General features: G+C 46.0%; 2 protein-coding genes across 5 annotated transcripts in view; one reads left to right on the top strand and one right to left on the bottom strand.

Annotated features, from left to right (window-relative positions):
• The window catches only part of CACTIN (cactin, spliceosome C complex subunit), a 491,157-nt gene extending 475,502 nt beyond the window's left edge, over window positions 1-15,655 (bottom strand). Inside the window, exon 1 of the mRNA XM_073594704.1 lies at window positions 14,402-15,655. Coding sequence (XP_073450805.1) covers window positions 14,402-14,619 — 218 coding nt within the window. The 5' untranslated portion in view covers window positions 14,620-15,655. The remainder of the gene's footprint in view (window positions 1-14,401) is intronic.
• Window positions 14,813-21,650, top strand: part of POLE4 (DNA polymerase epsilon 4, accessory subunit) — a 123,668-nt gene continuing 116,830 nt past the window's right edge. Inside the window, exon 1 of one of the 4 annotated variants that reach the window (XM_073594716.1) lies at window positions 14,813-15,341. In XM_073594716.1, the coding sequence (XP_073450817.1) occupies window positions 15,114-15,341 (228 nt within the window). In that variant the 5' untranslated portion in view covers window positions 14,813-15,113. The remainder of the gene's footprint in view (window positions 15,342-21,650) is intronic. The other 3 variants (XM_073594723.1, XM_073594738.1, XM_073594731.1) reach the window with 3 other exon arrangements.

The following is a 21,650-nucleotide window of genomic DNA, read 5'->3' as shown; positions in this document are numbered from 1 at the left end:
TGGTCTGTTAGGAAGGGGGTTTAAGTGCCCAGTGGTCAAGTGGTTAAAAATTACCTTTCCTTTTCAATCTGCAGCTCTGTAAGTTTCTGACATTGCAATGCAATATGGCTACCTGAGGGTGTTCTGTAAACAGAATGCCCTCCAGAAACATAATTTCCTGACGCCTTCATGGCAGCACACACTGGTTGTGACTCCGTCCCCACAACCTGACAGGATTGGTTAACTATAAATTTGAAGGGGAGACACCCCGCTGCATTATTTTTTTTATCCTCACCTGACAGATTGGGATGAACAAGGTTCTCCTATTTATATGATCAAGGAAAAAGCCTCTTACTGCACTCGCCCCAGCAGGTTCAAGCCTCTCCTGTTTGGAAGTCCCTCCTGTACAGTCTCTAAAGGAGCTTCTATGGAGGGAACCCCTGTTCTGGTGGTCTCAGGGGGCATCTGGATATCTGGCACAGTAAGCTTTAAAGAAGCTTTATAAAATTTGCAGTGGTCTCCTCTCTTATCCTACCTGTCCTTTTCTTTTTCCATTTAGTGTTTTTCCCCTGCTTGGGGGATTGCTGGTCCTTGTTGCCCACGGCCTGTAGAGCCATCATGGCCGCCTTACACTCCTCCTCTGCTCTGGTTATTGCCTATGAAAGGCTGTTCCCTAGTCCAAGATGGTGCCGGGAAGCTTGGGACACTACTGCGCATGCACAGGAGCGTCATTTTGCCGCGACAGTGGCGCCAAGTTTAAAAATACTGTTTTTTCTGTGTATTTGCTGTAGCTGCTCAGGAAAACTGAGTTCCGCTCCTGCTTTGCCAAATTTACTCAGCAACTCAGGTAAGTCATTCCAGCTGCTCCAAGGCTCTCTCCAGCCCTTCCTTTGCAAAAAAAAACAAAACTTTTTTCTTTTATTCTCCTTCAGGCTGCCTATTATTACTATGGAGTCCACAGACCACCATCAAACTAGGTAAGAGGCCGTCCGTCATTGGCAAGTATTGAAGAAGGGGAGAAAAAAAATAAAAAAAGAGAGCTGGACCACTAACGCTGCGTTTTGGCAGCCCTACCAGGTCAAGAGCCGCAAGTTCCAGGCATGGAAGAAGATCAAGTCATGCTTCAAGCAGGAGGTCCCGCAGAAGCCGTTTAAGATCTTCCTCCCGCCACCGAAGACAGCCGCTTACGCCACAGCCGCTCCCGTCATAGTCGGTCACACCGCAGACGGTCACCTTCATCACACCGCCAGAGCCGCCACACCCGTCCTGCAGCAAATGCTTGCTGGGTATGCGGCGCACCAGCCTTGCCAGATAAACTAGCCTGCCGCTCATGCGTCAATGAAGCAACAAAGGAAAAGGAATCAGACGCAAGACTGGCTACGGAGCATCTCGGAGAATCTGTGCGGGAATCCATACTGGAGACAACGGCACCGCTAACGTATAGGCCTGCTCCCAGCACATCATCGGCAGACTTCCCACGCACCCAAGCGTCAGAATCCTCCTCCGGGGGATGAGGATCAGGAGATGTCTGCAGGCTTTGATTTTCCCTAGTTTAACCTTTTGCAAAATCAGTTAAGGAAGCGATCGGCTGGGAAGAAGATAAAGTGGAACCGCGAAAGGTTCAAAAATATTTCCCAAATTTAAAAAAAGGATCCAGAATACTTCCCTTTTATAGATGAACTGGAAGATCTAATTAAAGATGAATGGGAAAGATCTGATAAGCAGTCTAGTCTTACCAACAGACTGGCAAAGAGTCAAAAGTCAATTCATTGATTAACACACCCGTCGTCGACGACTCCTTGATGCGTCTTGCCCGGCATGTCACTCTGCCAATCAAGGACGCAGTTTCCTTTCGGGACATTCTTGATCGAAAAATGGATCTAGAATTGAAGAAAGCATATTCCATGGCCGGGAGAGCTTGCAGGCCAGCGATTACCACAGTGGCAGTAGCTAAAGCCATCTCAGGTTGGGCAACCAGGATGGAGAAAGACCTTCAAGACGGCACTGAATTAAGAAAAGATAATCTCCGCTCTTCAGGAAATTAAATTGGCAGGTGACTTTGTGGCGGAGGCCTCAGTCGATATTATAAGGTCTTCAGCAAGATCAATGCTAGCCTCAGTCACGGCAAGAAGGGCCTTATGGCTGAAACCGTGGTTGGCCGATACTGCATCCAAAACGAATTGGTGCAGAATCCCATACGATGGCTCAAACCTGTTCGGGTCTAAAATTAGACTCCCCCATCTCCAAGGTAACGGGAGGGAAGTCAGGGTTAATTCCTTCTGACAGGAGACCCAAGGCCCAAAAGGGTCCGTCCTACAGACGCAACCTTCCCGATAAATACAGGGAAGCTAAATCCTACCATCCCGGTAAGGAATTTAGAAAGGACTGGAAAAATGCAAGGCCTTCCTTCCTGAGGATGCAGAAGTCCAAGACTACACCGGCAGGAGAGCAGCAGAAGTCCTTTTGAGGATTCGCCAGCCCACCCGGCACAGGTGGGCACCAGGCTCAAAAACTTCATACAGAGCTAGTCAAGTCATGTAAAGGATCTGTGGACACTATCCACAATCAAATTTGGACACAAATGGAAGTTTATGGGCAGACTCCCAGGAAATCACTTCCAACCAACCAGACTGCCATCCTCGCTAAACAAAAGGAGGTTACTAATAAAATATGTAGCAGAATTGAAGCAAAAAAGAGCAATTCTAGAAGTTTCATCATGTCAAAAAGGGGAGAGGTTTCTACTCCCCCTTATTTTTGGTAAAAAACAAGACAGGAGACTTGCGGCCTGTGTTGGATTTAAAAAAATCTCAACAGGAACATCAGAATAGAGGCTTTCAAGATGGAAAGCCTCCAGTCCATACTTCTATCAGTGAACCTGGGTGACTGGAAGCTATCGGTAGATTTCTCAGATGATTATCTACATATCCTGATTCATCCCGCCTTTCAGAAGTTTCTTCGATTCACCATCAACCAGTGTCACTTCCAACTCCAGTGCCACCCATTTGGCACCTCTTCGGCTCCCAGGACGTTCACCAAGGTCTTGCTACCCTTGGTTGCATAACTCAGAGAAAAGGGACTGCAAATTCACCATTATTTGGACGATATCCTGCTTTTAGCAGAAAATCGAGAAACTCTGCTCTGTCATCAAAGAATTCTCGGATGCCTGTCAGAGCGGTTGGGGAGCCACTTTTGAGATCAAGTAGCTCAGGGCCGATGGCAGTTCCAGGCCCAGGGTGTAGTATCGAATATACTAGAGCTCAGGGCAGCTTTCTAGGCTCTCATGGCATTTGCATCAGTCCTGTGTGCTTATCCGGATGGACAACAGTGTGGCAGTGTCCTATATCCAGAAGCAGGGGGTACCAAGAGTCACACGCTGATGGAGGAAGTCCGTCCTACACTGCGAAGTTCCTGTCCAGGCTCCGGAGATCTTCAGTTACAGTAATCACACTTTGGCCGAGAAGACCATGGGTCACAACCCTATTGCAACTCAGCCTTCAGCCTCCAATTCTTCTTCCGGTAACCCCGGAACTGCTATCTCAAGGCCAATTCCTACACCCAGCTCCGTAGAAGTTGCATCCAACGGCCTGGAAGTTGAAATGGCTAGGTTAAGGGAACAAGGCTGTTCTCAGGAAGTAATATCAACCCTGATGCAAGCCAGGAAAGCTACCACCACCACTTATACAAGAATTTGGAGTAAGTTCTTTTCCATGGCACAGCAGAAGGGATGGATTCCTGTGTCCCCAGAGCCTCCTCAAATTTTAGAGTTCCTCCAGTCAGGAGTTAACAAAGGCTTAAGTTCAAGGACCCTAAGGTACATGTATCCGCTTTGTCTGCCAAAACAGGCACCAGATGGGCATTACACCCTCTGGTAATCCAAGGCCTGAGAGCCTGTCTGAAGATCAAACCTCCCAAGAAACCAGTTTGGGACCTCTCAGTAGTCCTCGATGCCTTCTCCAATCCTCCTTTTACTCCATCTGAATCAATCTCACTGTGGGATTTAACTCTGAAACTGTCTTTTCTCATCGCAATTACATCCGCAAAGAGTATCTGAGATCCAAGCACTGATGGCATCAGAACCTTACTTAGTGTTTTTTCCTGATAGAGTGGTACTGAGACCTTCAGACTACTTCATCCCAAAGGTAGCAACTTTCTTCCATTACAACCAAGACATTGTCCTACCATCCTTTACTAATGATTAAGGCGAACCTCATCCTCTGGATGTTAAAACAACCATTAATTACCTTGTGGCTACAACTCCTTTCGGGAAGATGGATTCCCTCATGGTCATTCCTCATGGAAACAGACAAGGTCAAGCGGCTACTTCACATACTATTGCCTCCTGGTTAGTCAAATCCATCAAGAAGGCATACTCCATTCGCCATCTGGCAATTTCTGAAGGCATCAGGGCTCACTCGACCAGGGCAGTGGCTACGATTTGCAAGGCAGCGACTTGGTCCTCCAGACACACTTTCATTTCTTACTATAGAGTGGAGTCTGCTCACTTAGCTATGGCAGACATCGGTAGATCCGTTGTTAGAGCCAATTGTTCCGCATTATAAAGGAATAATTATTTTCTTGCACCCACCCGACTGGCGAGGTATTTCCCAGTGTGTGCTGCCATGAAGGCGTCAGGAAAACGGAAAATTGTATACTCACCTTTCCGTAATTTTCCTTTCCTGATGCATCTTCATGGCAGCACACAAAATCCCACCACGTTTTACGGTGATATATACAGAGAATGCAGCGGGGTGTCTACCCTTCAAATTTATAGTTAACCAATCCTGTCAGGTTGTGGGCATGGAGTCACAACCAGTGTGTGCTGCCATGAAGATGCGTCAGGAAAGGAAAATTATGGAAAGGTGAGTATACAATTTTCCATTTTCTTGCTTCTGTGAGTGGCTCACCAATTTTCACAGAAGTCTACACTAAGATACAAGTCAGATTTCAGGCATCCCCTGGAACAAAAATTAAATTTTTGGTGAGATACTTTCAATAGGAAATCACAGCTAAAAGGATGCAGGCTCAGCAGCTTTCCTCAGAGCTTTGCAGATGCAGCAGCCGATTTATAATTATGAAACCACTCCCATTAGACCCAAGCTATTCCAACTATAGGAGAACGGGCTGGATCGTCAGCAATCGTCCAGAAGGACCGCTGAGTTGGGATGTATGGAGGGACGGAAGCCACAGGGCTTCCGCGAACCGGGGGTCGAGGATGGTGAAGCATTAAGGTATGATGTAAAATAAGGTACTGGGGAGCCATAATAGTGTGTAGAAAAGGAATAACCACAAAAGTATAAACAATATAATAACACTTGGTTTAGCCATATATCGCCTTTGTATTTGGCAACCTGTAGGTGGGATGTGAAGGTGTCCCATGGTCTTGTTGCCTTAAGGCCATATGAGTATTTGGTGTTGACTTCAAGTCATGACAAAATACACAGCTTCAACTCTAAGAAAAAAGAAAAAAGAAAAAAAAAAAAAAAAAAAAAAAAAAGGAAGAAGGAGGGGGGGTGGGAAAACACGTCAACAACAAACCCCCACGCCTCCGTCTGAGACGAAGTATCCCATGTAATTTACCCTATAGCATGGGTTATATTGATACGGTCATGTCTAACATTGTGGGGATTGTTTGTGCTGCTGCCCGAGAGTCAGGAGCGTCGAGGGTGTGCAAATTGAATACGTGGTTTGTCGCATGCCAAGAGGATGTGTAACATTAAGCTGTATACTGTTTACAGAATGCTTAATGAGGCATCAATAACAGTGCAGGCTCGACAGGACTCAAAATATGCATAAAAGACAACTCTGGGCTCTCGGCTCGCCACACACCCCCACAGGTAGTACGAAATGGGCAAATCTATTATACACGTTTTAAGTTCTGGCAAAAATATGATAGGAGAGGCCGTAGGTGTATCGGCGTACAATCCCCCCCGCCGCATGGTATCATGGTATTTGACAATAGGTGATCAGGGGTGTATAAAATGACGTGATTACCATTTAAGGAGCTGTAGGGCACCTGGCTACCTATGAAAGTTAGGCTTGTTGCCTACTGCGAAGCTGGGGATTTGAGCTGATGTCAGAAAAGCTTCAGCAGGGGCCGAATTGCACCATTTTTTGGAAAAACATGCGCCACGGGAGATGCACGCGAATCCCCATATGCCACTCGCTAAAACCTCATGAAAGGTTCATCTGGGGGTTCGTCCACATACACCAGTGAGGAGGCACGCCAGGACTCTAAGTAAAACTAGCGTGACACCCCCCACTGGAGCAGCAGATGGGCCCCCGTGTGCATTTGGAGGCAAGAGGAGCCCCACTACCGGCCCCTGTATTTTTGGCGTCACCATGTAGTTATACTCTGGTTCAAGTCTCTAGCAGAAGTAACATAGCAGTTGAGCCAGAGATAACAGAGTTAACTATTACGCTTGGAGGCATTGTGCTGATGGGCGAGTACAGCAAGATTTAGATATGCCTAGGTCAGTTCCTACGTGTTCCCGTACTCTCCACAACAGGCTCCAGTTACTTCCCAAAGAGCTCCCTACAATGCGTAGTGAAGTCATAGTTAAGGCATTCTTACACAAGGGGTTATGTGTTCAGCGATGGGGCAATATCTCAAGTTCCTAGCTCAAAAGGAAAGGGGGGGGGGCTGGCTTATGGCAAGGTAAGGGATCCTAGGCACAGTGCATGAGATATTCACCGGTGTCACGGAACATCCGACACTCCGCTTGAGTGCTTCCGCCAGTATACCACTTCCTTGTAGTCTGGATACAGATATCAGATATTCCAACCTCTCTGAGCACAACACAAGGCGACACTTGCTTGTTGCTAACATGGACTGACTCTTTATTTGAGATCTCACACAAATATATACACAGCAGAATGACTAAAACCTAACCTAATTAACATGAGCTAATTAACTAATCCTTTTACCCAGACTAAGTGACTACGTCTCCTAGCTCATTGACTATTCAACACACATTACCATAAACATCAACACAGGGTTAATTAGAACAAACAACAATGAGTTGAATACCCTTAGAACCTGTGGTAAGCCAGACTAAACTCATTTACATTAAACACATTATAGCTGACATCAGACAGGTGAGTGGAGTTGATGACATTAGCATCTACTCACAGTAAGAGTCCCAACAGTATGACTCAGTCACTATTGCTACTATGGCAAATACAGGGTCCCCAGAGTCTGTGTGTCCTGGGGGACAAGGACCCAAAGCCAAAGTAACAACACCTCAAGGGTACCCCAAATGCCAGGGCCCATAATCTGTAGGCAAGAGGCTCACATTCAGTCCCCTCCAAAAGCCTCTATCCCGAGTGAGTCTGTCACAACCGGGTTGTTTGGTCTATAAAGCCAGCCAACAATGTGTCCAGTTCAGAATCCAAAGTAGTGGGCTACCCTGAGTGTGTATGATCAGTGGTGTATTTTACCTCTCACGGGGGAGGGGGGGGGGGGGGGGGGTTGTCCAGCAGGTGTTCAGTCCACTGACAGTAGTCACTTTCCCGGGATACGGGCCACAGATGTCAAGGCCGTTGCCAGGGCGGATGGCATAGAACAAAGCGTCCCGTGAGAAGCTCTCACCTGTCACGTCCATGTTGGAGGTTGACATAACGGCCTGTTGAATCCAGCGGGCAGAGGGGGAGAACGAAAAAACGGGGAGGAAAACAGAAAACAAAAACAAACAAAAAAAAAAAAAACTGAGAAAAAGCTAGTGTTAAGGACACTTACAGGCATATGGCTGGTATATGGCAGAGCGAAGGCATAGTCATTTAGGTCTCCAGACAGTCCCTTCTCATAGATGGGGAGGATGAGTGAGACTGAGAGCCATGGTTCCTATCAGAAAATAGAAGGTGTACCATTCCAGAAGGTCGATGTGTGGCAGATCAAGTTGTTTGCAGAAGGCCTGCAGATCTTCCGGGTGCGGAGTAAAGCAGAGCGAACCCTGGCGGAAGCAGACAGGCCGAAAGGGAACTTCCATCGATACTGTATATTCCGGGTGCGGAGTGCTTCCAGTAGGGGGCGTAGGGCTCTTCTATTCTGTAGAGTTATCTGGGATAAGTCCTGAAAAAGTTTAACCTCAGCGCCATTATGGACAATCCGACCCCTTTCTCATGCTTTGTGAAAAATTTCACAATGCAGCAGATCACATCTCTAGGTGGCTCAGTTTCACAGGGTTGAGGGCGCAGGGCACGATGTACTCTTTCCATCTCAATGGGTGAAACTGCTGGCGGTCAATCAGGTCATTAAAAAGTGCAAATTGTTTGTTGGAGGAGTCCAGGATCATTACCCTCAGGCACCCCTCACACTCAGATATTGTGCCTGTGGCTTCGATTGTCAAGGTCCTCCACATGCCTGTCAAGGAGGTGTGTGAGCTGCATGTCATAATTGCCTTGCACTTGACAAATAGCGGCAGCATTGGTTTCGGGTCGTCTGCTCCACATCACTAATGCGGCGGGTGACTGCCTGAATGTCTGATCTTGAGGTCGGAGGCCACCTTCTCCAAGTCGAGCAGGCTGGGAGGTTGGGCCTTTATAGGGGTGGGTGCATCTCCTCCCGTCATCTGTGAGCCGGATGCGGCGTTAAGTAGGGGTGCGCATCTTCACTGGTCTCACGATTCGATTACGATTATCCTGTCCACAATTCGGTTCGATTCCGCGATGCATCACAATCTTTCGGACTGAAATCGGTTGATTTGTTTGAAGTGAAATTTGATTTTTGAACATTCACTATCCACCCTAGTGACTCCAAATGACTGCGGGCTTTGTTCAAATCCTCCTGCAACTTTTCCCTGGATGGGGCAAAAAAAGAGGAGGTCATCCAGATATGGAATTACCGCAATCCCCTGGAGTCGAAGAGGGGCGAGAGCTTCCGCCATTATCTTCGTAAAAATACGAGGAGCTGACGACAGGCCGAAGGGAAGGGCCCTGAACTGAAGATGTATAATCTCTTTGCCCATATTCACCGCAAACCTCAGGAATTTCTGGGACTGAGGTGCTACAGGAACATGAAGATAAGCATCCCTCAGATCGATTGATGCCATAAAAAACAATCTTTTGTCAGAATGTTCCCGACTGTGAAAATTGAGTCCATACAAAACTTTTTGTATAGGACTAACTTGTTCAGGGGTTTTAGGTTGAGGATAAGACGGAAGTTTCCGGATGGTTTTCTATCAGAAAGATGTGTGAATAGAAGCCCTGACCCTGTTCTTCTGGGGATACTGGTATCACTAACCTCTGGTGCCTCAGATCCTTTAAAAGGTTCTTCATGGCCAGGGCCTTTGTTAGACCCCTTGGTAAGTTTGTTACAAAGAATCTTTCTGGCGGGCAATCCGAAAATTCTATCCTGTAACCTTGGGACAGTATGTCCAAAATATATTGACTTTCTGTCATGCTGGCCCAAAGGGGGAGGAAACTTTGAAGCCTTCCCCCCACTGGTACGCACAAGTCATTGCGTTTTACCGGAGGCTGCAGGAGGATGGAAAAGGACATTTCCTTTTCCTTTACCCTTCTGCGATGCCCATTTTTTTATTTTCTCCTGGGGTTTGGTTTGTTCTTGAGCCCTTTGGGAACGAAAAAAACGTTTAACTGGCTGTTTTTTTCTTTTTGATGGGAAAAGACTTCTTTTTATCAGCTGTTCTATCTAGAACCGCATCTAATGGGGCGTACACACGGTCGGACTTTTCAGCTACAAAAGTCCGACAGCCTGTCCGACGGACTTTCGACGGACTTGCGGCGGACTTTCTAACGAACAGACTTGCCTACACACGATCACACAAAAGTCCGTCGAATTCTTACGTGATGACGTACACCGGACTAAAATAAGGAAGTTGATAGCCAGTAGCCAATAGCTGCCCTAGCGTGGGTTTTTGTCCGTCAGACTAGCATACAGACGAGCGGATTTTTCAACCGGACTCGAGTCCGTCGGAAAGATTTGAAGCATGTTTCAAATCTAAAAGTCCGTCGGATTTGAGGCTGAAAAAGTCCGTTGAAAGTCCGGAGAAGCCCACACACGATCGGATTACCAGCCAGCTTTAGTCCGTCAGCGTCCGTTGGACTTTTGTAGACGAAAAGTCCGACCGTGTGTACGCGGCATAAGTCAGGTCCAAAAGGCAAGTCACCCAGGAACGGTATCCCACACAGCTTGTTTTTGGATGCCATGTCCCCCGGCCAAGTTTTCAACCACAGAGCCCTTCTGGCCGAGTTGGCTAGGGCAGCAGATCTAGCTGTCATTTTAATTGATTCCGCTGATGCATCAGATATAAATGCAACAGCGGCAGACAGTCGAGAATGAATCCAAAATTTCTTGTTTTGGTGAGTCTGCTGAGATATGGGCCTTAAGTTGATCTAACCAGAATATTCCTGGATACCACCGTAGTTGCCATAGCAGGTTTAAGATTTCCCATGATGGATTGCCAAGCCCTTTTTAGTAGCTGGTCCATCCTTTTATCCATGGGATCTCTCAACACCCCCCTGTCCTCGAATGCCAAATCTGTTGACCTCGAGACTTGGGAAAACGCGGCATCTAGTTTGGGGTTTTTGTTCCAAACCGCCGCTGGATCTTCATCAAAAGGAAAACGCCTTTTTAAGGCTTTGGGAAAGAAAGGCTCTCTCTCTGGCTCTGTCCACTCTTTCTTTAATAGCTTCAGAAATAACAGAGTGTACTGGGAAATTGCGATTTTTGTGTTCGCTATGCCCTGCATACATTTTATCATGCAGAGATAACTCCTTTCTTTCCTCCTCCAGACCCAGTGTGGTATAGATTGCTTTTAACAGGCCACCTACCTGTTCTAAAGACAATTTAAATTTTGAAGGTAAATTTTCTCCTTCCTCCCCCTCATCAGAATCCTCAGATTGCGAGGGGGAATGTCCCTCTGGGGTAGGAGATGCCTCAGTCTCCACCGCCGAGACTATAAGTGAGCCTTGAGAGGACTGTGAGGTAGTAGGCTGATTCAGGGATGGGTTTGCTAGCGAAGAGCGAAATGATTGGATAGTCGCATCAAGTTCTTTTTTAACAGATGCAATCAAGTCGCTGCAAGCGGAAGAAGCTTCTTCTTTAACTAGCAAATCAATACAGGCTTGACATAACCTCTTCTTCCATCCTTCGGGTAGTTTTGGCTTTACATGAAGGGCATTTCCTTTTTGCCACTGGATCAGAGCTCTTGGCCTGCCATGAGACAAAAAGAAGAAACCATCCCAGTGAGACCGACCCCATAGTACAAGGAGGACAGTATACAATTGCCCCTTACCCGGGCCTTGCTGGTGCCTGTCCCACTAGCTGCCGCCATCAATTCCATCGAGGAGTGCTTGCTGTGTTGTGTGGCTAAAAACGCCGGTTCCGGACTCCAATAGCGCCAGTGCACCGGACCGGAACCACTAAATAAGCACCAGCCCAGTTCTTCCCCTTTCCCTCTGCGATTTCCGGTGGAAATGACACCGTACGCCTGTTCCGTGGGCGCCGCCCCCTTTCCGGATGCCTCACTTCCGGCGGATGGAGCCCTGCTGCCATCCCCAAGATGGCGGCGGTGCAATAAGCAACAGGCGGTGGACCTGACAAAAAAAACACAGTAAACGGCCACCGCCTAGGAGCAATGCCCACGACAGTCAGACTCACCCTGAGCCCAGATGAAGAGGGAGAGGGAGCCCAGCCAGCAGCACCTAGCATCAGCTGTGAAATGGGAGGAACAGCTCTCATGAGGTATAAAGCATTTGGTAAAAAAAACACAGGAAACCTGAGCTCCCAGGACGGCACCTGAGAGCCCTGACTTCCCCACGAAGTGTTCCCTCCGGAGGAAACACAAAAACTGACAATGTGTGGAAAGGAGCCTCCTTTTAAAGTTTGGTGGAAGAGGTGTTTCCTGTTTGCAAGGGGAAGAGTCGCTCTCTCAAGTGCTGTCCTGAAAGACGATAAGGGAAATTAGAATTGCTGTCTTGATAGCTGTGTCCAAGCAGCCACTGCACTTCATTGAGCAACCTAGGCTGCCTGCATGCAGCTCCAGCCGCAAAAACAAACGGATCATTAAAGTCATATTAAAAGGCAATTGTTTTTTTTTTAACCACTTACAGACCGGAAGATTTTCCCCCTTAATGACCAGGCCATTTTTTGCAATAGGGCACTTCGCCACTTTAACTGACAATTGCGCAGTCGTGCGAAGCTGTACCCAAACAAAATTGACATCCTTTTTTTCGCACAAATAGAGCTTTCTGTTCTGTTGGTGGTATTTGATCACCTCTGCAGTTTTTTTTTTTTGCGCTATAAACAAAAAAAAAAGCGACAATTTTTAAAAAAAAAAAAATTTTTTTACTATTTGCTATAATAAATATCCTTCCAAAAAAATTAAAAAATAAAAACAAAAATGTCATCAGTTTAGGTCAATATTTATTCTTGTACATGTTTTTGGTAAAATAAAAATCACAATAAGCGTATATTGATTTGCACAAAAGTTATAGCGTCTACAAAATAGGGCATATATTAATGGCATTTTTTTTTTTTTACTAGTAATGGCGGTGATCTGAAATTTTTAGCGGAACTGCGACATTCAGATCGGACACTTTTGACACTTTTTTTGGGACCACTGACATTCATACAGCGATCAGAGCTAAAAATAGCCACCAATTACTGTATAAATGTCAATGGCAGGGAAAGGGTAACACTAGGGGGGCAATCAAGGGGTCAAGTGTGTTCCCTGGGAGTGTTTCTAACTGTATGAGGCAGGGCTCACTGGAGGAGGAGAAAGATCGCTGTTAAAAATCACTAGGAACAGCAGATCTCTCTCTAACCCCCCTGTCAGAACGGATCCCCATTCTGGCTCTTGTTCCCGCGATCGCCGGTAGGACATCGCAGCCGCAGGACAAGAGCATCGGGTCCCCCGACGTACAGAGGGCAAGCGCCTGCTATGGCTCCTTAAGGAGCCGACGTACACCTACGGCGATTTGTGGGAACGTGCCTACCTGCTGTTGCATAACTATGGCGGTTGGTCGACAAGTGGTTAAATAACAAACATGTCATACTTCCCTGTTCTGTGCAGTGGTTTTGCACAAAGCAGCCCTGATCCTTCTCTTTTTGGGTCACTCGACAGAGCTCCCGGGCGTCTCCCTCCTGCCAAGTGTCCCCAGATCAGGCAGCTTGCTATGGGGGCACCGGCTGCTCTGCCTGTCCTTTCACACAGAGCTGCAGCTTGGCCCCCTACCTCTCTCTCCTCATTGGCTCACTGGCTGTGATTGCCGAGGCTTTTGTGCATATTGCTGGATCATGATGGGGCTAGAGTACTGGGGCGTACTGCTGGCTGCCATCACAGAGAAGCTTTTCTATCTTCATTCACAGAATATTACTTTATAAGCAGTTAAAGCAATAGTTTTTTTCCCCCTTTTTCTTTTGGAATACTAACTGGATCACCAGGTAAAAAACAAACAAAAAAAAAAGCCTGGTAAGCTACAATGTATTACATTTTTTTTTGGGTTTAATACCATTTTAAATTTTTTTTTACATTTATATTTATTTCATTTTCTTTACAATCCTGTTGTGTGGAGGTGGGGGATGTGGGGAAATGACACAGAAGGCTTTGTATTATGTGAATCTATACTTTATCAAAACTGAAGCTGCTAGAATCTGGAGCCGCTGTGCCTGGCAACTAATCAGCTTTATGTTTAATATTTAAAGCTTAAAGCACCCCCCCAGAAATAAAACTATATTTTGACCATCCCTGCAGCCTTCTGGGATATGTGGAATTTCAGGTGACTGAGGCAGCAGGGACATGTCATTCTTGCCTAGGTGAGAATGATGGCAGCTTTGGCCGTAGGACTAGGCATAAAGTTTAATGTGGTGTGAAAGCTAATTTTATTTCTAAATAAACATTTCTATACTTACCTACTCTGTGGAATGAAAATGAAATCAACCTCCTCTACTCAGACCCCCTGCCGGCGCCTCCTGGCTTCTCCTCTATGTCTGGTGACCCCACAGGAAGCTGCTTCCACAAGTCCATGCTCGCTCCCAAGCCTCACTGCTGCATACATTGACACAGACAGCGGGACGTGGCCCCGCCCACTTGTTAAAAGGTAAAAGAAAATGTTAAGGCTTTAGAACCACTTTGATAAATAATAAAAAAAAGGGGGGGGGGGTGACAGTGCACAAAGCCTTAGATAATCTGAGGGGTAAACTTCCCTTTATGAGCCTAGTTTTTTTTTTGTTTGTTTTTTTAAAAGTGCTGCTTTAGGTCACTGCAGCGAGACAGGAATTCATAACAAGATTTTGCTTCAGCTGGTCAAATCTGCGATTTTATGAGGGATTACTGGTTGTTTGCACCACCAAATTGCATACAGCTTTGTATATACTTGCTTCATAAGATTTTTCTACCATCACCAGAATAGTGAAACAAATACTGTTTTACTGTATTCTTACCAGGCAAACTACATGTCTTACCTGGATTTTCTCCGGACGCTGCTATTTCTATTACGACTGCGGGACCTTCTCTTTTGCGTGCGCTGCCAACTGCTGGAACGGTATTGACCTCGTTCTCTGCTATAGGATCGAACCTTTTTTTTTTGTTTCTTCTTGGACCTATAATCAGGACTATCAGAGCTACCAGACCGACCTAGGCTCCGACTCTTACGTGGAGGCGAGTACGAACCTGACTGCATATTTAGGTTATACTCGGTATCTTCTTTTTACGTCTATTAGAACCCAAAGACGGATTAAAAAACGTAGTTAGGAGCACTGTTCCTATACAGATGAACCGACGTTAGGATAACAACATAACCGAACACCTAAAGGGCGATATAAACCTACACCTTCCTGTGTGGGCGCATCTTGCTTACGTCAAACCAACGCGAAGTGACATGCCCCATCACGTGGTCACACTTTAGCCTTTAGTAGCGGCTAGTTTTCATTTGCTAGGGATATATGGAAGCGAACAGAGTAGGAAAGTCTACGACTACGTTGCAACAACTTGCTGGAGCAAGCGGGTATAGGGTGCTGGACATTAGGACGTACAATGTTTTTAAATGACCTATATCCCGATGCCACCCAACACTAATCTGACGGAAAACCAGCCTCGTAAACACAGACTGGCGCGCCCTTTCAACGTCATACTCGATCTTCGCGTGCTATTGGAAGGAATTTTTCGGCTCGTGTGATGGCAGCGGAGGAAGAGGCAGTTGTGCTAGATACCACTGTAAGACGTGCAGACGCTTCTGAAGTTGATCTTGATGATAGGCATGCGGGTGATAAAGCCGAATGTGCTGCTGCCCCGGTACTAAAGCTGGTGAAGTTGCCGTTGTCGCGGGTGAAAGCGTTAATGAAGTCTGACCCGGAGCTGTCGCTGGCTAGTCAGGAGTCAGTTTTCCTTATTAGTAAAGCTACGGTAAGCCTGGATATGGTGTGAAAGCTGTCGGTTTCAGGACGCATTTAACACGTTATATCTTTAAACCTGTGATCTAGGATAGTGAGTTTGTCATTTAGAACGGGAGCACAAAACTTATGCATGTTCTCCGTGGAAGTGGCGTATCTAAGGTATGGCAGCCATGGCAAGTGCCATGGGGGGGCGGCAAAAAGCCGCCCCCGCACGAAAAAAAAAAAAAAAAACCCACCCGTCCGCCCACGGTTGCCTTCAGCACTAATATAGCCACCACCGGCCTGCGACAATTGCTAATATTGCTACTTGGCCTGGTGAGGGGAGTGACAGGCGCCCCATTAAGGCCGATGACTGGCCAGACCAGATCCACGTAGGGTAACAGTGGTGGAGGCGGAGCCTAATGCTCCGCCTACCCTCCTCTGTGCGACATGATCTTCTCCCCGGAGTGGGGAGGGGACTGTGACTTGAGGTGAGGAGGAGAAGAGAGAATGGGAGAAGGAATGGATGACGGCGTGACGGGGAACCCCCAGCAGCAGCACCAAGGATAGCAGCCTAGTAGCAGCCAGGTACTACTTCTTGATCGTCATCATGTTCGTGTGTGTGCGCCACATGCCAACCAGAAGCAAGCAGCCAAATATAGTGCTTGGTGAATTAATGTGATGGCACAGTGGCTGCGTTTGATGGGTTTTTTTTTTTTTTTCAGTTTGTTTGCGCCCCCCCTAAAAATTTTGAGCACCAGCTGCCACTGGTGATGACTTTAAACTTTTAAGTCATCATAATGTGCGTGTGTGCCAAGCTCAAGCAGGAGCAGCCAATCAAATATAGTGCGCAACAAGGATTAAATAAATTATAAATATGCATAGCCATAGATATCATAAATAAAGTGATTTGTGCAACAAGCTCATTAACCACTTGACGACCGCCTCACGCCGATTTACGTCGGCAAGGTGGCACGGACAGGCAAAATCACGTACATATACGTGATTTGCCTTCCGCGGGTGGGGGGTCCGATCGGACCCCCCCGCTGCCCGAGGCGGTCGTCTTTTGTCCCCCGGCGATCGGAGGTGAGGGCGAGGCCATCCGTTCGTGGCCCCCCCCTCGCGATCGCCGCCGGCCAATGAGAACATTCCTTTGCTGCTGTATGCTAAACAGCAGCAAAGGAAATTATGTCATCTCTCCTCGGCTCGGTAATTTCCGTTCCGGCCCGAGGAGAGAAGACAGGTATGTGAGTGCACAAACACTACACACAGTAGAACATGCCAGGCACACTAAACACCCCGATCCCCCCCCTGTCACAAACTGACACCAGCAGTTTTTTTTTTTTTTCTGATTACTGCATTGGTGTCAGTTTGTGACAGTTACAGTGTTGGGACAGTTAGTATTACCCCCCTTTAGGTCTAAGATACCCCCCTAACCCCCCCCAATAAAGTTTTAACCCCTTGATCACCCCCTGTCACCAGTGTCGCTAAGCGATCATTTTTCTGATCGCTGTATTAGTGTCGCTGGTGACGCTAGTTAGTGAGGTAAATATTTAGGTTCGCCGTCAGCGTTTTATAGCGTCAGGGACCCCCATATATTATCTAATAAATGTTTTAACCCCTTGATTGCCCCCTAGTTAACCCTTTCACCACTGATCACCGTATAACTGTTACGGGTGACGCTGGTTAGTTTGTTTATTTTTTATAGTGTCAGGGCACCCGCCGTTTATTACCGAATAAAGGTTTAGCCCCCTGATTGCCCGGCGGTGATATGCATCGCCCCAGGCAGCGTCAGATTAGCGCCAGTACCGCTAACACCCACGCACGCACCGTACACCTCCCTTAGTGGTATAGTATCTGATCGGATCAATATCTGATCCGATCAGATCTATACTAGCGTCCCCAGCAGTTTAGGGTTCCCAAAAACGCAGTGTTAGCGGGATCAGCCCAGATACCTGCTAGCACCTGCGTTTTGCCCCTCCGCCCAGCCCAGCCCACCCAAGTGCAGTATCGATCGATCACTGACACTTACAAAACACTAAACGCATAACTGCAGCGTTCGCAGAGTCAGGCCTGATCCCTGCGATCGCTAACAGTTTTTTTGGTAGCTTTTTATTGAACTGTCAAGCACCAGCAGCCTCACATCCCCAACCAAATGCAGTCGGCTGCATGAGAGGCATTTTCTTTATGTCCTCCCGAGTACCCCTACCCAACGAACCCCCCCAAAAAAGATGTTGTGTCTGCAGCAAGCACGGATATAGGCGTGACACCCTCTATTATTGTCCCTCCTGTCCTGACAATCCTGGTCTTTGCATTGGTGAATGTTTTGAACGCTACCATTCATTAGTTGAGTATTAGCGTAGGGTACAGCATTGCACAGACTAGGCACACTTTCACAGGGTCTCCCAAGATGCCATCGCATTTTGAGAGACCCGAACCTGGAACCGGTTACCGTTATAAAAGTTAGTTACAAAAAAAGTGTAAAAAAAAAAAAAAATATATATATAAAATAAAAAAAAATAGTTGTCGTTTTATTGTTTTCTCTCTCTCTCTCTCTATTCTCTCTCTCTTGTTCTGCTCTTTTTTACTGTATTCTATTCTGCAATGTTTTATTGTTATTATGTTTTATCATGTTTGCTTTTCAGGTATGCAATTTTTTATACTTTACCGTTTACTGTGCTTTATTGTTAACCATTTTTTTGTCTTCAGGTACGCCATTCACGACTTTGAATGGTTATACCAGAATGATGCCTGCAGGTTTAGGTATCATCTTGGTATCATTCTTTTCAGCCAGCGGTCGGCTTTCATGTAAAAGCAATCCTAGTGGCTAATTAGCCTCTAGACTGCTTTTACAAGCCGTGGGAGGGAATGCCCCCCCCCACCCCCCACCGTCTTCCGTGTTTTTCTCTGGCTCTCCTGTCTCAACAGGGAACCTGAGAATGCAGCCGGTGATTCAGCCAGCTGACCATAGAGCTGATCAGAGACCAGAGTGGCTCCAAACATCTCTATGGCCTAAGAAACCGGAAGCTACGAGCATTTTATGACTTAGATTTCGCCGGATGTAAATGGCGCCATTGGGAAATTGGGGAAGCATTTTATCACACCGATCTTGGTGTCATCAGATGCTTTGAGGGCAGAGGAGAGATCTAGGGTCTAATAGACCCCAATTTTTTCAAAAAAGAGTACCTGTCACTACCTATTGCTATCATAGGGGATATTTACATTCCCCGAGATAACAATAAAAATGATTTAAAAAAAAAAAAATGAAAGGAACAGTTTAAAAATAAGATAAAAAAGAAAAAAAATAAAGAAAAAAAAAAAAAGCACCCCTGTCGCCCCCTGCTCTCGTGCTAAGGCGAACGCAAACGGCGGTCTGTCGTCAAACGTAAACAGCAATTGTACCATGCATGTGAGGTATCGCCGCGAAGGTCAGATCGAGGGCAGTAATTTTTGCAGTAGACCTCCTCTGTAAATCTAAAGTGGTAACCTGTAAAGGCTTTTAAAGGCTTTTAAAAATGCATTTATTTTGTTGCCACTGCACGTTTGTGCGCAATTTTAAAGCATGTCATGTTTGGTATCCATGTACTCGGCCTAAGATCATCTTTTTTATTTCATCAAACATTTGGGCAATATAGTGTGTTTTAGTGCATTAAAATTTTAAAAAGTGTGTTTTTTCCCCAAAAAATGCGTTTGAAAAATCGCTGCGCAAATACTGTGTGAAAAAAAAAAAATGAAACACCCACCATTTTAATCTGTAGGGCATTTGCTTTAAAAAAAATATATAATGTTTGGGGGTTCAAAGTAATTTTTTTGCAAAAAAAAAATAACTTTTTCATGTAAACAATGAGTGTCAGAAAGGGCTTTGTCTTCAAGTGGTTAGAAGAGTTGGTGATGTGTGACATAAGCTTCTAAATGTTGTGCATAAAATGCCAGGACAGTTCAAAACCCCCCCAAATGACCCCATTTTGGAAAGTAGACACCCCAAGCTATTTGCTGAGAGGCATGTCGAGTCCATGGAATATTTTATATTGCGACACAAGTTGCGGGAAAGAGACAAATATTTTTTTTTTTTTTTTTGCACAAAGTTGTCACTAAATGATATATTGCTCAAACATGCCATGGGAATATGTGAAATTACACCCCAAAATAAATTCTGCTGCTTCTCCTGAGTACGGGGATACCACATGTGTGAGACTTTTTGGGAGCCTAGCCGCGTACGGGACCCCGAAAACCAAGCACCGCCTTCAGGCTTTCTAAGGGCGTGAATTTTTGATTTCACTCTTCACTGCCTATCACAGTTTCGGAGGCCATGGAAAGCCCAGGTGGCACAAAACCCCCCCAAATGACCCCATTTTGGAAAGTAGACACCCAAAGCTATTTGCTGAGAGGTATAGTGAGTATTTTGCAGACCTCACTTTTTGTCACAAAGTTTTGAAAATTGAAAAAAGAAAAAAAAAAAAGTTTTTTCTTGTCTTTCTTCATTTTCAAAAACAAATGAGAGCTGCAAAATACTCACCATGCCTCTCAGCAAATAGCTTGGGGTGTCTACTTTCCAAAATGGGGTCATTTGGGGGGGTTTTGTGCCACCTGGGCATTCCATGGCCTCCGAAACTGTGATAGGCAGTGAAGAGTGAAATCAAAAATTTTCACCCTTAGAAATCCTGAAGGCGGTGCTTGGTTTTCGGGGCCCCGTACGCGGCTAGGCTCCCAAAAAGTCCCACACATGTGGTATCCCCATACTCAGGAGAAGCAGCTAAATGTATTTTGGGGTGCAATTCCACATATGCCCATGCCCTGTGTGAGCAATATATCATTTAGTGACAACTTTGTGCAAAAAAAAAAAAAAAAAGTGTCACTTTCGCGCAACTTGTGTCAAAATATAAAATATTCCATGGACTCAATATGCCTCTCAGCAAATAGCTTGGGGTGTCTACTTTCCAAAATGGGGTCATTTGGGGGGGGTTTTGTGCCACCTGGGCATTCCATGGCCTCCGAAACTGTGATAGGCAGTGAAGAGTGAAATCAAAAATTTACACCCTTAGAAATCCTGAAGGCGGTGCTTGGTTTTCGGGGCCCCGTACGCGGCTAAGCTCCCAAAAAGTTCCACACATGTGGTATCCCCATACTCAGGAGAAGCAGCTGAATGTATTTTGGGGTGCAATTCCACATAGGCCCATGGCCTGTGTGAGCAATATATCATTTAGTGACAACTTTTTGTAAATTATTTTTTTTTTTTTTATTGTCATTATTCAATCACTTGGGACAAAAAAAATAAATATTCAATGGGTTCAACATGCCTCTCAGCAATTTCCTTGGGGTGTCTACTTTCCAAAATGGGGTTATTTGTGGGGGTTTTGTACTGCCCTGCCATTTTAGCACCTCAAGAAATGACATAGGCAGTCATAAACTAAAAGCTGTGTAAATTACAGAAAATGTACCCTAGTTTGTAGATGCTATAACTTTTGCGCAAACCAATAAATATATGCTTATTGACATTTTTTTTACCAAAGACATGTGGCCGAATACATTTTGGCCTAAATGTATGACTAAAATTTAGTTTATTGGATTTTTTTTTATAACAAAAAGTAGAAAATATCATTTTTTTTTCAAAATTTTCGGTCTTTTTCCGTTTATAGCGCAAAAAATAAAAACTGCAGAGGTGATCAAATACCATCAAAAGAAAGCTCTATTTGTGGGAAGAAAAGGACGCAAATTTCGTTTGGGTACAGCATTGCATGACCGCGCAATTAGCAGTTAAAGCGACGCAGTGCCAAATTGGAAAAAGACCTCTGGTCCTTAGGCAGCATAATGGTCCGGGGCTCAAGTGGTTAAACAGTCCTCAATCAGTGAAACTTCATGTACTGCAAACTTTGCGAACTTTGTTTTTAACTGCTTGCCCGCCCACCGTCAAATGATCGCGGGGCGGTGCAGCTCTTGTTCTGGGACGACGTCATGTGACGGCATCCCAAAACGGCCGCTCTCACGGGGGGCGCGCAGTGTGGTGATCGCGGCCGCACCGTGTTGCTAGGACATGGCGCAACCCCAATCTCTGTAAAGAGCAGCGTCCATGGCTCTTTAACCATGTGATCGGCTGTGTCCAATCACAGCCGGTCACATGTAATCATGGAGATGCCGGTAATCAGCTCTCCTCGCCTCACACTGACAGAGTGTGAGGAGAGGAGAGCCGATCAGCGGCATCTCCTCACAGGGGGACATCTAGGGATGTAATCAGGGAACTGATTACAATAAATAAATACAGTGTCACAAAACAGTGCCCATTAGCGATGCCAGTCAGTGCTGGCAATCAGTGTCGCCCATCAGTGCCACCCATCAGTGCTCA

The sequence above is a fragment of the Aquarana catesbeiana genome, linkage group LG01 (assembly GCF_042186555.1).
Source record: "Aquarana catesbeiana isolate 2022-GZ linkage group LG01, ASM4218655v1, whole genome shotgun sequence".
Lineage (NCBI taxonomy): Eukaryota > Metazoa > Chordata > Amphibia > Anura > Ranidae > Aquarana > Aquarana catesbeiana.
Note: the sequence above shows the minus strand (reverse complement) of the source record. Positions and strands in the feature narration are given on the sequence as shown.